Genomic DNA, 17,458 nt, shown 5'->3' with positions numbered 1-17,458 from the left:
AGGTAACTCTGCTTTTCTCTTGGCTGCTTTTAAGATTCTCTCTTTATCTTTCACCTTTGGCATTTTAATTATCATGTGTCTCAGTGTGGTCCTCTTTGGGTCCAAATTGTTTGGGACTCTGTGCTTCCTTGACTTGTATGTCTATTTCCTTTGCCAAATTAGGGAAGTTTTCCTTTATTACTTTTTCAAAAACATTTTTATTTTCTTGCTCTTCCTCTTCTCCTCCTGGCATCCCTATGATTCAGATATTGGTACATTTAAAGTTGTCCCGGAAGTTCCTAAGCCTCTCATTTTTTTTCAATTCTTGTTTCTTTATTCTGTTGTCTATTTCTTCCTTACGCTCCACATTGTTAATTTGAACCCTGATTTCCTTCCCTTCCCCATTGGTTTCATGTGGACTTTCCTTCATTTCACTTAGCATAGCCTTCACTTCTTCCCTTATGCATTTGCCATACTCAAGCATGTTTGTCAAGTCTGTGAGCATCATTATCACCAATGTTTTGAACTCTGTGCCCATTAGGTTGGCTATCTCCTTGTTGCTTAGTTCTCCCACTGGAGCCTTGATCTGCTCCCTTTTTTGGGCCATACTTCTCTGTCTCCTCAACTTGACAGCCTCTGTGTTTGTCTCTGTGTCTTAGGTAGAGCTGTTGCCCCTGTTACATTGTAAGTGAGGGAGCCTTAGGCATTCCTCAGTGCAGGGTGAGCCATTTCACAATGTTGTGGCGCTGTATGCGGGAGGGGTCAGAGAGGGAACAATGCCACTTGCTCAGCACTCACCCCTTTTCCAGGCACTTCACCTGCTTCCCATATGGGACTGGCTCACCTCTAGCTATTGCCCTGCTGTGGTTCCCAGAGTGGGTGGGTCTGTGGACGTTCTAAGACTACGTAGGCCCTCTAAACAAATGAACTCTCCTGAGAGATTGGCATTTTTTTCCACCGCCCCAGCCCACACTGTTTTTCACAGTCAGAAGCAATGAGGCTTTATTTTCCTTGACACTGGAACTGTAAGCTGTTTGGTCTGGTCTGGGGCTGGGATCACTCCCCAGGTGTCCCTCCCTCATTTATAATTTGTGACTGCTCTTTCTGCCTGCCAGCCACAGCCACTGCCTTGCTGCTGCCATGACCACCACCACATCACATACTCTCTGCCCCAGCTCCACCCCTCCTACCTGTCTGGATGAGTATTGCTTCTTTATATTTTTGTTTGTTGGATTTCCATGCAGCTTAATTTTGTGGTAGTTCTGGTTTTTTAATTTTTGAGGTATATGTAGTTCTTCTTTTGGTTGTGGAAGGAGACAAAGTGTGTCTACCTATGACTCCATCTGGGCCAGAAGTCAGCCATTGCTTGGGTATTGTTTTCTTATCCATTCAGCTACCCTATGTCTTTTGGTCAGAGCATTTAAGGTGATTATTGTTAGATACATATGTAGTACCATTTTATTGTTAGATTGTTTTCCTTTTTCTCCTTCTTCTTCTTCTTCTTCTTCTTCTTCTTCTTCTTCTTCTTCTTCTTCTTCTTCTTCTTTCTTCTTCTCCTTCTTCTCCTTCTTCTCCTTCTCCTTCTCCTTCTTCCTTTTCTTCTTCTTCTCCTTCTCCTTCTTCTTTCAAGCAAGCCCTCTAACATTTGTTGCAGTACTGGTTTGGTGTTAACAAACTCCCTTATCTTTTTCTTGTCTGGGAAGCCCCTTATTTCTCCTTTGATTTTAAATGATATTCTCACTGGGTAAAGCAGCTTTGGTAGTAGGTCCTTGCTTTTCATCACCTTGAGTATTTCATGCCACTCCCTTCTGGCCTGAAATGTTTCTGTTGAGTAATCAGATGCCAGTCTGATTGGTGCTCCCTTATAGGTAATTACCTGCTTTTCCCTTGTGGCCTTTAGGATTCTCTCTTTGTCTTTAAGCCTTGTCATTTTAATAATGTGTCTCAGTGTAGGCCTCTTTGAGTCCAACTTGTCTGAGACTCTCTGAGTGTCCTGGACTTGTGTGACTTTTTCCTTCACCAGATTAAGGAACTTTTTGGTCATTATTTGTTCAAATAGGTCTTGATCCCTTGCTCACCCTCTTCTCCTCTGATATTCCCACGATGCAGATGTTGTTATGTTTCATGCTGTCCCAAATGTTTCTTTAAGCTTGTCTCATTTTTTTAAATTCTTTTTTTCTTTTTGCTGCTCTGCCTGGGTATTTTTTTCTATCTTATCTTCCAAAACACTGATTCTATCCTCTGCTTCACCTAGCCTACTGTTTATTCCTTCCAGTGTATTATTTACCTCAGGTATTGCATTTTTTATTTACTAAAATTTAGTTGTAATCCACATTGGTCCTGGGAAAAGGTTAGTGTAGCTTCCACTTACTCCTCTGCCATATTGAATGTGACCTCTTCTTGCTGTTCTGATTGAATGTTTTTTTCTTCCTTATTTTCCAAATCATTGATTTGATTTTTGGCTTCATCCACTCCACTGTTGGTTCCCTGTAAATTTTTCTTTATTTCACTTAGTGTAACCTTCATTTCTGCCTGAGTCATTTTATACTATTGGAGTACCCAATGAGTTCCTTGAGCATCTTAATAACCAGGGTTTTGAACTCTGCATCTGACATTTCTTTAGTTCTTTTTCTGGAGTTTCATTCTATTCTTTCATTTGGGCCATATTTATTTGTTTCCTCATTTTGGCAGCCTCCCTGTGTTTGTTTCTGTGTGTTAGGTAGAGCTGCTTTAACCCCATTTTTAGTAGTGTGGCCTATTGTAGAAAAGAGCACTGGTAAGTTTTATGGGGTGGAGCGTTCAGTAATTGCTGTGTAAATGCCTTTGGCTCTGTGTGGGGGAGGGTTTAGAGAGGGGACAGTAATACTTACTGGCCTCTGGAGTTTTGTCTTGGAGGAAGCTGTCCCCCAGCACTTGCCCTGATGCCAGAAACTTCAATTTCTCCCCTATACCACTGGTGCCCTTCCAGTTATTTCTCTGGTGCTAAAGTCCAGAAGGAGTGTGTCTGCTTAAATCCTAAATTCATTGCGGTTCCTTTAAGGGGAGACTCCTGAGAATCCCACAGCTTCTTCCCCCACCACAACCCACAACGGCTTTTACAAGTTATCATGCCTTATCTTCCTGGTGCTAGAACTCTGGGCTGGGTGGACTATTGTGGTGCTGGGATCCCTCGCTCCCGAGATATCCCTCCTGATCTTTATCCACCATACGTGGGTGTGGAATTTCCCTTTCCATGTCTCTGTGCCTCTCTGTGCCTCTCCGAGTCTGTGCCCCTCCTACCTGTCTGGATGAATGTGAATTCTTTAACTTCTATACAGCTTGATTTTCTGATGATTCTAGGTGATATTTGTTTTGCCATCTAGTTGTAATTTTTGCTGTGGTTATGCAAGGAGGCAAATCGTATTTACCTATGCCTCCATCTTGACCAGAAGAGTGATCTAATATAATACATTAGTACAGTTTTCCTACTTTTTCTAAACAAAAATCTTATATTAATTCACGACAGAAGTATTGCTATGAAATAATTTTATTTTAAAACAAGTTTATGGAGCAACTTTAAAAATAATTTTAGTTTTATAGTTTGATATCTTTCTTTCATTGATCTTAATTTGGTTAACACAGAAATGTCCTTCTTACCATTTTAAATTAGACCTTTACGCTTGTGTAATTGCACTCATTTCTGACTTCTACTATCAATACTTTCAAACTTGGCCTGCTCCTGAAAGTGAATCTGTGGTTTCGGTCTTGGTTTTCTTGACCCATCTTGCTCTGCTATACCCCCAAGAGTGGCAGAATTTATTTTCTACAGCAAGAGGTGACATATTTTTCTTAGTGCCACTAACCTGTAATTTTCCTGATGGTAAGGTATAGCTTTTAATACACTATCTTGGATAGTGATATGGGATGAAACGAGCCATTCCAGAGATTTCCACTTGACCTTTACTACCATTAGAGACCTCAGTGTATAGCTTATGTAGTTATTAAGTTGATTCTTTACCACTACACACTCTGAGACTAGGGAAATTATCCAAGAATGTGTCCATATCTCACTAGATCCACTGTTAGGTGGTTTCAGGCCAAAATTGTTTTTACCACTTAACCTTCATAATTCCCTAATTTGATTGGTGGTCTTCAGTGGCATCCACAGTGGGTATTTGTGGATTATTATAAGTTTAGAGCCAGTATCTAATAAGCCCCAGAAGTTTTGGGTATTTTCTGTTTCCCAGATCTTTGAAAGTTTTTGGAAGATAATTAATTAAATACACCTAGACCACATAGGAAGATACTTCCTCAATGGGACCTATTCTGGCCTTCCTATCAAGTGAGAGGGTTGGGATTGTGAACTGGCTTTGGTCTGAGAGCTGGGTAAGAGGTTGTGAATATCTAGAAGACCTAGAATTTTTTTACCTATATAAGTCAAAGAATACCTTAGCAGGCTGCCCATCTAGCTCATTTCTAAGGACCTGTGGTCATTTAGTTACTGCCACAGATCCTTGTGAGTTAAAATCCTATGATTACCATTCTATCTCTATGTTTTATTATAGTAATTGTAACCACTGAATCCAGCTAATACCCCAGAAATCTGTGTTTAACAAGCCTCTGGGTGATTCTGATTCACAACAGAGAAATAGTAATTTTGTCTGTAGTTGAATTGACTTTTTCATTATAAGAATAATATGTAAATTAAAAATAACTCTTTTAAAAATCACTCTTTTAAAAACTAGGTCAATGTCTCATGGAACACTTCCTGGACAGAAGAAATTTTTCCTCAAACTTCCATTATATGAACGTCCACTTCAGTGTCCCAGTGTACCTTCGTTTTTAAATTTTGACAAATTTGCCCAAAGTAAGGGAGGGATTCCAGAAAATAGTGACCCTCGAACTTGGGCACTTGATATGTTCTCTAAGCATAAACCTCAGAAGACAACCACAAAAGAGAAAGTTGTTAAAATATTTGTTCAGAAAGACTTGTCTAACAAAGTGATAGAACCACCAAAACCAGAACTGAGTGATTCTTTGAAGTCTGGTCTTCCTCCAGAGGTCATTAAACATTATGAATCCGAAGTGGAGATCTTAACTGAAGAAATAAATAATAAGAAAATATATCCTGCATTTTCATATTGTAGGCGTGGAGCTCTGTACAGGAAACTGGGAAAATTACAGAGTGCCATGATTGATCTACAGGAAGTAAGTTTTATTTAATCAAAATAACAATGTTAACAATTTATGTGCATATAATTATATAGTAATTTTTACTAAAATTTTGAACAATGGACTTGTAGTGTCCTTTAGGATTGTAAAATTATATTTGTTCACATTTTCAAAGAAATATTAAAAGCAGTAGATTTTGTTTATCAAATTGGGAGGTACTGTTTTATATCATACACATATGAAGCCGTTGGGATCGATAGTGTTTGAAATTTGCTAGAATATTTTCTTTAAATAAATCAACTCTAATTGAATATATACATATATTTTCTAGGCTATACTCTTGGAACCATTGTTTCTCAATGCCTATTGGCACCGACATCTCATTTATCTTTTCCAAGATAAAATTAATGAAGCTTTGGATGACTTGAATTATATAAATAAATATAATAAAAATAATGCAGGTAAGTTTTCTATACAGTTATATTAATTATATCTTTACCTAATCTTTGGTCCTTCACTGGTATTATAAAGATATGTAAATCAAATGACCTAGGTCTCCAAACAGGCTGTGACACTCCTAAGTTAAATCGACTATTGATATTATAAATTTAAGACTTGTATGATCTTATATTGTTTTTAAAATACTCACCATGGTTTGATATATTAATGTCCTTGGTGTACATTACAATAAATTTGTTGCTTACTGTTTATTCCATGAGAATATGTACTTAAAAATTTTAGCTATAGAAGTGATTCACAAGTCTTTTCTTGACCACAAATCTCTGAATTAGTTGAAGTGTTCTGAAGACTTGGTTGGATGAAATCTACACATTTGCCCTTATGTTACATATTCTAACCAACTTGAATAACTGAATACATATGATACTTTTTGGGGATAAGAAAATGTCATACTCATCTTTGTATCCTCAGCATCCACAACATACTCCTAGAATGTAGCATGAGCTTAATAAATGTTTTTTGATCTCTGCTGATCTTTGCTAAAACTGCATAAAATTTTGTGCCATCGAAATCTAACTTTTTACTACAAACACTAACAGATTATGAAACATTTCATATGTTCGAAACAGTAATAGTTAATTTTTGTTACTTCAAATTGAAATTGAAAATGCTTTAACCATAAATGAGTATTTATCCAGACTTGGAGAACAAATATTGCATTGTTGAAAATTAAAAAAAAAAAAAAACCTTGCAATAAATGGTTAAGGAAGTATAATAGAGAAACATTATTCCAAAACTACAGTTTTAGAGAAAGATGGATTACTCTTTAAAAAATTTCACAGTTAATAAAAGGACTGTAACACTAACGTTGTACCTTTTATATTTTCTTTAGAGGTATATTTGTCAAAGGCAGAAATTTTCAGGAAAAAAAACAATATCATTCTGGCAATTCTAAACTATACTCAGGCAATTAAGTGCAAGCCCACAGATGCTGACATATATTTCAGGAGGGGTGAGATGCATGAAATAACAAACAAAGTGCTAGCCATCGATGACTTTTCTAGAGTAAGTTCTATCATTTATAATGCTGTCATTATTTGTATATTTTAGATTATGCTATTCTCATTCAAATATTACAGCAAATTGTCGAAGTTCTTTTATATATGTTGTATAATCAAAACTAATTTATTATAGGTTGAGACCTAGAGCATTCATTACCCAAGTTGATAATAACACTATGTAAAATCTTTAAAACTATTATTATTAGTCAATTAATGGATTTACAGTTCTGAGGAGCACTTGGGTCTTCCAGCTTTCTCCTCTTCAACCATGAAACAGTAGTAAAAGAAACCCTTGAAAATTGCTTATTCCTTTCAAACAATAGAGAAAGTCCAGTTTCTACTTAACTCTTGACACATAGCTGATTCTCTTTCCAGCAAACTCATCTGTTTCCAAATAAGCTGTGCTCGCTCGTTTGCTCATTCATTCATTCGTTCATTCACAGACAAATATTTATTGACTAAGGCATTCTATAATATATTAAATAAATCTTAATGAATAAAACAGACATGTTTCCTGAATACGGATTAAAAGACATATATTAAGGAAATAAATACATAAATATATAATTTAAAATTATGATGACTCCTATAATGGAAATAAAAATAACAGGGGAGTAATTTATATTTGGTAGGAGGAATATCAGGGATTTCCCTTGAGGACGTGAGCTTTTAGCTGAATTGTACATTGAGACGCTAGAATCAGGCAAAGTATTCCTCAGATTGCAGCAGAATTTTAACTTTGATCTGCCTTTTAACTCTAAATTCTTAGTTCTAGTACAATTGCAAATTTAAAAATTATTTCAATAATTTACTTTCATTTTTCCAACTGCCCTGTCTCTTAGTCTTTGATGGTTAGCCATATACTTGACATTATTTTAGCTTCAAGAGAATACTGTAAGTTTTGGTAACTTCTGGTCTTGAAAAAAATATTTTAAATATTTTCTTTTGAAGATATTGAAATCATTAGATTATGTATTTGGTTAATTTCTTCCATCTAGCACTAATAGTTTAAAAATTGACTAATGAAGTAACTTGAGGTCAAATTAACTTCAAAATCTTTAAAGTTTTTTTTTTTCCTGTTTTAAAAATACTTGGTAATCTTTGTGCTCCATTTTTTCCCCACTGTCAGTAGATGAAGAGCTTTATAACTAAGTATACAATGATTTAGTTAGTCTTTTCACTCTATTGCTTGTATATCAATGTGAAATAAATGAATCATGCCAATACCAATTCATTTGTTTTTACCATTTTAGGGACCAGATTAACCCATATTTTATTTGATTGAATCAACCTTGATGTGGTCTAATATGTATTATCTTTAATTTGGATGAAATTCTGGGGATATATATAATTGGGATAAATTGATAGATCCAATATAATGCTAAAGATTCACTAATGAAATTTTATCAGTAAAAATTTCAATGGGCTAAAGCCTTGGATTTTTTGCATATGCTGTTTTTTCTCTCTCTCTTAGAAAACCATCTCTTTCTAGAATTTGATGATAAGTGGATTTCCTGAAGAAGTAGGTTTTAAATGCAAATCTCAAAATTTTTGCATCTGAAGTAGTTTGCTTTTATATAATCTAAAGTTTAAAATGTGTTGTCTATTTAATTTGCTAGAGTTATATACTTTTCTTGTTATTTTTCTTCATTATGCGATATGTTTTTGTGTCTTCCTTCCACCCCTCCCTTCCCCATGTAGTGCATTTTTTATGATTCCAAAAGAACAGATGCATTATCAAAGCGTGGAATGTTTTACTATGAAAATGAAAACTGGAATGCAGCCATACAGGATTTTACAGCTTTGTTAGATATAGATCCCCAAAATTCTCAAGCAAGGTAAGAATTATTTTACATGTGGGTTTTGGAATTATAATATTTTGAACTATGTTCTCAGGAAAGAAAATTACTTGAAATACATCAGATAGCCCTTTTAAAATAGAGTATCTATTTTCAGTGCTACCAGTGAATGAACATCTCTACCTACATACTAACAGTTGTGGTTAATTTAATTTATTAGGCATAAATGACAGTTTAGAGTTTCATTAGCATTTTCTAAATACTAGTTACATTATTAATTTTTAATGTGTTGCCCTATGTTTTTATTCTTTGAATATCTTTTTATATCTGTGGTGTTCATTGACTACAGAGAGCTGATTATATAGATTTCTGTAATATCTTACTGTAACTTTTATATTAAAGTTGGTTCTTCCACCTTATTGTGCATAACATAGTTCTCATTTTGTTGCTTTTCTTTTAATATAAGTTTTGTAATGAAGAGGTTTAAAAATGTGTATATAGTTATACTTGCTTATCTTTTTCACTTACAATTTGTTTACTATTAAAATTTTTTTGGTAAAATAAAGCATTCATCCACAAAAGTGTACAAAACACAAATGTGCATCTTAATGACTTATCACAGTATACAGGCCAAGAAACATTTGCAGCACCCTAGAAACCCACTGTGCCTTTGTTTCCCCCAGAAGCTTACCACTGTCCTGACTTTTTTTAAAACCACTTCCTTGTAGTTCTCCATAGCATCATCACATAAGTATGTGTCGCCAAGTATTCTTAGCTTAGTTTTGCCTGTGTTTTTGAACTTTATATAAATAGAATCATACACTAGTATTCCTTCACATTTTGCTTGTTTTGCTAAATATCATATACTATTACACATTGCTCTAGTTTACTCCTTTTAATTTTTTATACTATTCGGCTGCATGAATATATTACAATTTCTCTATCCAGTTCACTGTTAGTGAACATTTGATGTTTCTAGTTTTTGATGATTATGAATATTGTTTCCTTCAACATTCTTGTATAGGTCTCTTGGTACACACATATGGTAGATCTCCCTCATCCGAGGTTTTATTTTCCTTGGTTTCATTTACCTGTGGTAAATCGAAATCTGAAAATGTTAAATGGACAAGTCCAGAAATACATAATTCATAAGTTTTAAATTGAATGCTGTTCTGAGTAGTGTGATGAAATCTAGGGCTGTCCTGCTCTGTCCTGCCTGAGACAGGCATCATCTCTTTGTCCAGTGTATCCATCCACGCTGCATACATTACCTGCATGTTGGTCACATAGTAGCCGTCTGGGTTATCAGACTGAGTGTGACAGTGCTTGTGCTCAAGAGCCCTTAGTTTACTTAATAATGTCCCCAAAGTGCGAGAGCAGTGGTGTTGGCAATTCAGATATGCCAAAGAGAAGCCAGAAAGTGCTTCTTTTAAATGAAAAGGTGAATACAGTACAATAAGATATTTTGAGAGAGACCATTCACATAACTTTTATTATAGTATAACATTATAATTATTTCATTTTAATATTAGTTATTGTTGTGAATCTCCTACTGTGCCTAATTTATATATTAAACTTTATTATAGGTGTGTATTATAAGAAAAAACACATGGTTTCAGGCATTTCCTGGAGGTCTTGATATGTATGTGCATTTTTGTTGAATGTACAACTAGGAGTAGAATATCTGGTTTATAGGGTATGCCAGTATTCAGCTAATGGGCCAAACCCATTTTCCAAAGTGATTGTGCTATCAGTAGTTTACACGAGTTCCACACCTGCACTAGCTTTTATTATGACTTTCAAACTTTAGCAGTCCTAGTGGGCATGTAACATTAACTCACTGGGTTTGAATTTTCATTTTCTTCATTATTTTCCTGTGCATGCATCCAGCCTTTGGCTTGCATGTGGCCTTTTAGAGTCCTTGGAGTATGTGGAAACTCTACAACCCTCACCCCCCTAGGTATCTCCTTCTCTAGATTCTTGCTTCCTGGGCTGTTTGGCCTTCCTACTGCTTGCCTCAGCGGTTATCCCTTGCTGCAGATAGCAGCAGTTAATACACTTGCTTTTCAATATTTTTGATAAATATTATACCATCCAGAAAGCCGCGTCAGCCCCAAGAGAGGTCCAAGGCAAACAGAACAAAGGGAAACCTTTGAGCCAATCCTTCAACGAACCACCAAGAGAGGTCCAGCACACAGCTACGATTCCTTGAGAACAAGATTTGTATTGCTCCCTCTTGTACTGGTGACCTGCACCAGGAACGCAGGTTGTTCTTAAGGCCGTCACTGAGCTGGGAGATGGGAGAGGGAAATAGGCTAAGTTAGAGGACCACAGAGACCCTTTACTAAAATTCGGTAGTTTCCCCTTCGACCCCCATTTATGAAGCATTCCCCTGTTTTTTGTTTTTGTTTTATTAGATTCCAGAGTTCAAAAAAACATTTCTGACAGTTTTTGCTGGTTTATCCATTGTTTTTGTGGGAAGACGGAGTTTCAGGTTTTCATATACTACCACATTTTGTTCTCTAATCTCCCAAGTCTTTTTTAATCATTGCATTGACTTTAACTTAACAATAATGTTAGTGATAAAAGGAATCTTCGTCTTTTGGATTTAATGCAAATGCCTTTGGCTTTTACCAAAAAAATTATCATAGTTGTAATTTTTGAGCCATGTGTTCTTCAATTATTTCAAGAGGATATCTTTTTATTCCTGTTTAATTTTTTTCTGTGATCTACTTTTAAGAATCTCATGTTAATAGACTGATTTTGAAGGATAAATACATTTTGACCATTATATATTTAGATAGGGACTTCCGGCCAAGATGGAGGCTTAGACGGACGCGCTCGGTCTCCCTCTACAACTAGAGAGGAATACAACTACTTCAAAACAAAAGATAACTAGAAAATCCAGAAAATAAAACTACATGGAAGCCCAACGTATGAAGTTATAAACCAGCGGCGCCCTTTGGGCAGGTAGGGGGAGCAAAAGGGGGCGGTGCTGTTTGCGGTCGCACCAGGGACAGTGGCAGGGAGAACAATCCCCGCTGCAGTCGAACCCCCGGCAGCTCGCGACCCCAACGCTGGGGAAAGCAGCCACCACATCACCTTGAACAGTGAGGCCCAGGGGGGCGGGAGGACGGATCCCGGTCTCCTAGCGGAATAACTGTGTGAATCCATCTTGGACCCCCGCCCCCACAGAGAGCGCCACAGGGCTGCGAAATAGGTCGCAGACAGGTGCCGGTCGCTGGGTCGTGACGAGTACACAGGCACTGCCCCCTACAGCCGGCCCAAGAAAACAAAACGCATCTGTCAAAATGAGGCAGACAACTATAGAAATCCCGGTGGCACAGCTCACCAGGCAACAGATAGAGAACCTGACAGATGAACAGATAAGAAACCTGTCAGAGGCTCAGTTCTGGGCCATTGTTATCAGGTGGCTTACAGAATTCACAAAAGATCTGGAAAAAGATGAGAAAGAAGTGAAAAACACTCATAACGAAAGGACCAAAACCACATACGAGACAGATGGTGAGGAAAAAAAATCCAGAGTTCATTTCAACAAACTGGAATATGGAGAAGGAACAAGCAGTCAACCAATGCAGCGAGAGGAAATGGGAAGCAACGATGAGAGGATCAGAAACCTCTGGGACAGCTATAAAAGGCCCAACATAAGAATCATTGGTTTGCCAGAGAGCGAGGAAGATGAACTAGAACTTGAAAAATTGAGTGAAAATATAATAAAGGAGAACTTCCCAGACTTGGGGAAGGAAATAGACTTACAGGTCCAGGAAGCACAGAGAATTCCAAAAAAACTGGACCCAGGGAGAACCACTCCAAGACACATTATAATCAAAATGTCAAAAATTAAAGATAAAGAGAGAATCTTAAAAGCAGCAAGAGAGAAGAAAAGAATTATGTACAAAGGGGTCCCAATTAGACTATCAGCTGACTTCTCAAGGGAGACCCTGCAGGCAAGAAGGGACTGGCAAGAAATATTCAAAGTAATGAAAATCCAAAACCTACAACCACGAATACTCTATCCAGCAAAATTGTCATTCAGAATAGAAGGGCAGAGAAAGTGTTTCCAGGACAAAATAAAACTGAAAGAGTTCATTAGATCCAAACCACTGTTATATGAGATGTTAAAGGGACTGGTTTAGAAAAAGGAGGATCAAGACTATGAAATCTAAAATGAAAACTGCATCACAAGAAACAACAGAAGCTAGGGAATTGAAACAAAGGCAAACTAAACAGGCAACGAGAGTGGAAAAAGAACTATAGGTATGGGGAACATATTGGGGGGAGGTCAACAGGGAGGGGGAATGGGGAGAGGGAGGAAGATGATATAGGAATTAAGGATCATGGTAGGAGGGAATGGAATAGACAGAGAGAGGTTGAGAAGAACTGTATGCACAACTAATGGACATGATCTAAAAGGGGGGGACAACTGGAGGGAGGGGGACCACCGGGTGGAGGGGAGCAGAGGGAAGGGAAATTGGGACAAATGTAATATTATAATCAATAAAACACATTAAAAATATATTAATAATGCTAAAAATATATATATTTAGATAGAATATTATTAAACTATACTAACTTATCTTTGTCTTTACTTTATGATTTTTCATCTATATTCATAGTAAGTTTGTTCACTAGTTTCATAGTCAGATATTTATTTTAGAATTTGCCTACTTTCTCAAAATGAATTATGCCTTTCATCTTAGAAAGATGTCCTTTAGGGCTGGATAATTTTTGTTCTTTGAAAGTTCAAAATAACTCACTTCTAAAATTATCGCATGTGAATGGAAAACTTTTTTGGAACTCTTTAAAAATTCTTCCCTAGGTAATGATCTATTCTGGTTGCCAACTTCTTGATTTAAAGAGGGATTAGTTGTAGGAAGGCATCAAATTAGTTGGAGAAGAACAAGAACGTTGTTAACTAAAGATATTGTAAGATGCTGCTATCTTATGATGGGGGAGAGGCTTATAGCTCATTTAAAAAAATTGACCTTATCTCATTGTCAACAGGGGACTATAAAATGTGTGTGTGTGTATGTTTAAAGAGATCTTCATTTTCTGATGACCAAATCCTATCATTCTAGAACTAGAAATGGACAAAATAGTAGCCTGGGTGTGAGCTGAGGGTCACCTCAGCTCAATACTTCAGATGAGGGTCTGAGGAATTGAGGCAGTAGAAATGAAAGAAGAAACAGATGAAAAAGTCAGTATATCTGAAGAATTGACATGGTTTAATGACATCCCACAAAAATATTATTAGAGGTTTATTCTGTAAGATTTTAAATTCAGAATCATCTATCTGCTGAAAAATAATTAGTAATATTCTCTAGCAATCAGAAATAATTAAAAATAAATATAAAATTCTTATATTCATTAGAAAATAAGTCATTCATTTTTTAAAGATGGGGTAAAAACATATTTTGCTCCAGGATAAAATATCCTGTACCTCAGGACGCCTAGTGCTTTTGAAAGACCTCTGTTACCAGTCTCTCAAAATTATTGTTGTTTTCATAATATATCATTTTTTAGTTTCTTTTATCTTCCCCCTGTTTTTATTTTCTTCAGAGCAGGCCACCTACCAGCTATTCCTCCTGTTTTTCCTTTGTCTCTAAGAATTGATTTGCTTTGTATTATTAAGTAATTGAAAATGAGATTTTCAGGAATAGATATATTGTGATAATTTTGAGAATAGAGTCAAAGTTAATGAAGATACAATCCAATTCACACAACTGATGTAGAGCAGCTTCCCTTTTATTTGGTCATATCTTCAGTCTCAGAGATAAAAATATGGTAACAATTCTACCCAGTGATGCACATTTTGTTCAAAATGAATTGTTTGATTTTTCTACAGAACAATCTCATATAAATTAGAGCCTTACATTTTGGATACTCAAAAATAATAAAAATTTAAAAATCTCATATTATTTTATTGACACACCTCTCTGATAAATGTTATGAAATTAATAAAATTAATATGCAAATGATTAATATGGAGTATGTTATTAATAAGCATATAATTACACACAATAAAGTATGATTGATTTACTTATAAAAAGTTTATACCTTCTTGCTATTAACTTTATGATCAACTTTCTTGGGAAGCAAGGAGACATAATCACCAATTATTAATATGAAATTGTATAGGTTTGCTAAAAAGGGTAAATATATATTTTGCAATACATGTTAAAATGAACTTCTTTTCTTTTTCTAGGACCTACCGAGGGAGAGCATATTTTAAACGACACTTTTATAAGCAAGCAACTCAAGATTTTTCAGTTGCAATTCACTTAGATCCCAATAACTGGTTAGCTTTGTATTATAGAGCCTGTTTATTTAGAAAGAGTAACTCTACTAGAGCACTGCAGGACTATAGTGTTTCAGGTACTTTTTCTTCATGTGCACATATATAGGAATTTGATCTGGGGATCAGCATATCATTTTCATTGAGTAGAAAACTAATGTAAGGTGACTAATGTAAAATACATATTATCATATAGTTATATATACACTTACATAATGTACATTTATATACATATATATGCATGTGTGTGTGTGTGTGTGTGTGTGTGTATACAAGGTCTTCCCTAAAGGTATCCAGCCATGTAATATGAAAAACAGAGAAATTTATTGAAGAAGGTACAAGATACAAGAAACATTGTACACCGGACAATGACACCTCAGTATCCTTCAAAGTAGGCACCTTGGGACCTCACACAGTTCTCCCAATGGCTATCAGCTTCCCCATTGTATTTTCCTGTATTTCATGGCTGGTCTGAAATCTCTTCCCTTTTAAAAGTGTTGTTAACTTTGGGAAAAGCCAGAAGTCACAGGGCACCAAACCTGGGCCATAGTAGAGCTGAATCACCTGAGTGATTTGATGTTTTGTCAAAAAAACCTGCATGAGACATGATGCATGAGTGGGGAGTTGTCATGATGAAGCTGCTAGTCACCAGTTGCCCATAGCTGCGGCCTTCTGAATCATCCAAGTAGGTTCACAAAGGAATGTTCAAGCTTAACACAAAATTTGATGCATATTTGTTGCTCTACTTGCTCAGTCATTTTGAATGCAATGGCCACAAAGTACACAGACCCACTCAGTGGTATTTACCACCCCCACTGACTAGTACATTGAAGTCATCATTGTTCGTGCATGTGCTATCCAGTCCACTCTCCTTGGCTGCCAGGTTACATTGATGTTTCCCAGACCATCCTTCTTACATTAATAATGGCTGGACTTTTTCTGGACAGACCTCTCATATATGTGTATATATATATTCATATTTACTTATAAACTAAAATAGTTGAGCTAAAAGTTTTTTTTAATATGCCCTTTTAATGTATGTGACTAAATGTGTGTTTAAATGTGTGAAAATGTGGCAAAAATAAAATATTACGTAAAAAAAATCTTTCTGTATCTTGAGTTCTGAGGATATTTCTGGAAATTTAGGACTATTTTCTGTCAGCTTGCTAAAATGGTAGTGCATGGTGGGCCATGTTCTACTGCATAGGTCCAGCCCATAGATTAGTCAAATCCAGACTTTTTTAGTCCTTAGACTAAAAATGGGTTTTGAGAATCTTCAATAAGAGGATGGCAACAGCTAAAAGTGGCCATCTCCACCTTACCCTTTTATCAGTGCATTCTTGGTATAGCAATATGCCCAGCACAATTTTGAGCTTAGAGTAAGTGCTCAATAAGGAGTCCCAAACTGAATATATTAGCACATCATGACTGGCAAGTTCCACCCAACACTCTAAACGTGACTATGTTCACCGGGGTGCAAAGTGCTAGAATCCTAGATGAGACAATATCTAGAGATTAAGAGGCAACTAGAGTCACAAGGAGAATACAGAGCTGTTCAGGACAGGCAGTCTAAGATGATTGTTATTTGATGTCTCTAAGTCCAGTTTCTTTTTGAGGTCACCCTGCCATGAATATTCAAATAACTCAGATCTTAGCCTGTGTGCTGAGAGGAGTCTACTGCTCTATTTCACAGTTTTCTTTGAAGAGGGGACTGCAGATTCCTGTTTAATTCTCTTGTAATCTTTGTAGCTGATTTCTGCCCTCTGATTGATTCTCCATTCTTTTGCTTACCCACTCATTTCTTGTGGCCACAGTCTGTTACTGGGTGTTTTAGGGTTCAAAGGATAATGTTAGCATAGACAATTTAAATTTGAACGTCAGATGCCCTTATTTCTGTAATTTTATCTAATTCTGTCTGCTCTGTCCATCTGCCATCTGGCTGAACCCCTTTCATCGTGACCTCTGAAGGTCTCTTTCTCATCTTCCCCTCTTCTCCATATTTTGGGATTCTTACCCCCTCTTTTTTAAGTTATCATAATAATACAAAAATCTCGTTATTTAATTATTCAGAGCAGACCAGCTTGGTTTGGGTTTCAATCCTTGCCTAGGATGATACTAATGCTATGAGAGAGTATTAGTATCATCCCCCTTTTACTGATGAGAAAACCTAGGTACAGAGAAATTAAGTAATTCTAATATTTTTTTCTTAAGAGGAATGTTTCCATTTTTCTAGAGCAACCACCAAACTGCAGACACCTTTCTCCTTGCTAGTCAATTATACTGTGAACTGAGCAGTCAGTAAGATTGCCTTCAAGTGATTATTTACTTAATCTGTATGACCATTGTTTTGCACTATGTATACTTCCTAAAATCTATTACTGTGAATATTTGTTTTCCAGACTGTGAATACAATGCATATTTTTGGTAAAACTTTCCCTTCTTAGCCAGAACAATCTTGAGAATCTTAGAAGAAGACATAGATCAAATATTGTGGAAAACCCATCTAATTTACTAGCATATTTTTGAAAGTGAAAGGGGAATCAGTAAGTGAGGAGACATGAGATGACACCTATAATAGTTACTGATGATGATACAGATAGCCTGGCAGCAGCTCCTCTGCCCCAGGGCAAGATGGCAGCAGGGGGAGATATGCACTGCGCATGTGCAAGACTAGCAAAAATAATTGGATAGGG

The 17,458-nt window shown here is 36.3% G+C and overlaps 1 protein-coding gene across 1 annotated transcript in view; it reads left to right on the top strand.

The window, feature by feature from the left end:
* The window catches only part of TTC6 (tetratricopeptide repeat domain 6), a 218,113-nt gene that overhangs the window by 149,829 nt on the left and 50,826 nt on the right, over positions 1-17,458 (top strand). The window contains exons 12-16 of the mRNA XM_090270118.1: positions 4,704-5,166; positions 5,462-5,591; positions 6,482-6,654; positions 8,352-8,488; positions 14,676-14,845. Of these exons, the coding sequence (XP_090126244.1) occupies positions 4,704-5,166; positions 5,462-5,591; positions 6,482-6,654; positions 8,352-8,488; positions 14,676-14,845 (1,073 nt within the window). The remainder of the gene's footprint in view (positions 1-4,703; positions 5,167-5,461; positions 5,592-6,481; positions 6,655-8,351; positions 8,489-14,675; positions 14,846-17,458) is intronic.

The sequence above is a fragment of the Furipterus horrens genome, unplaced genomic scaffold (genome assembly GCF_987537825.1).
Source record: "Furipterus horrens unplaced genomic scaffold, mFurHor1.1.pri manual_scaffold_3, whole genome shotgun sequence".
Taxonomy (NCBI): Eukaryota; Metazoa; Chordata; class Mammalia; order Chiroptera; family Furipteridae; genus Furipterus; species Furipterus horrens.
The sequence above is the reverse complement of the archived record's forward strand: the minus strand, read 5'-3'. Positions and strand labels throughout refer to the sequence as shown.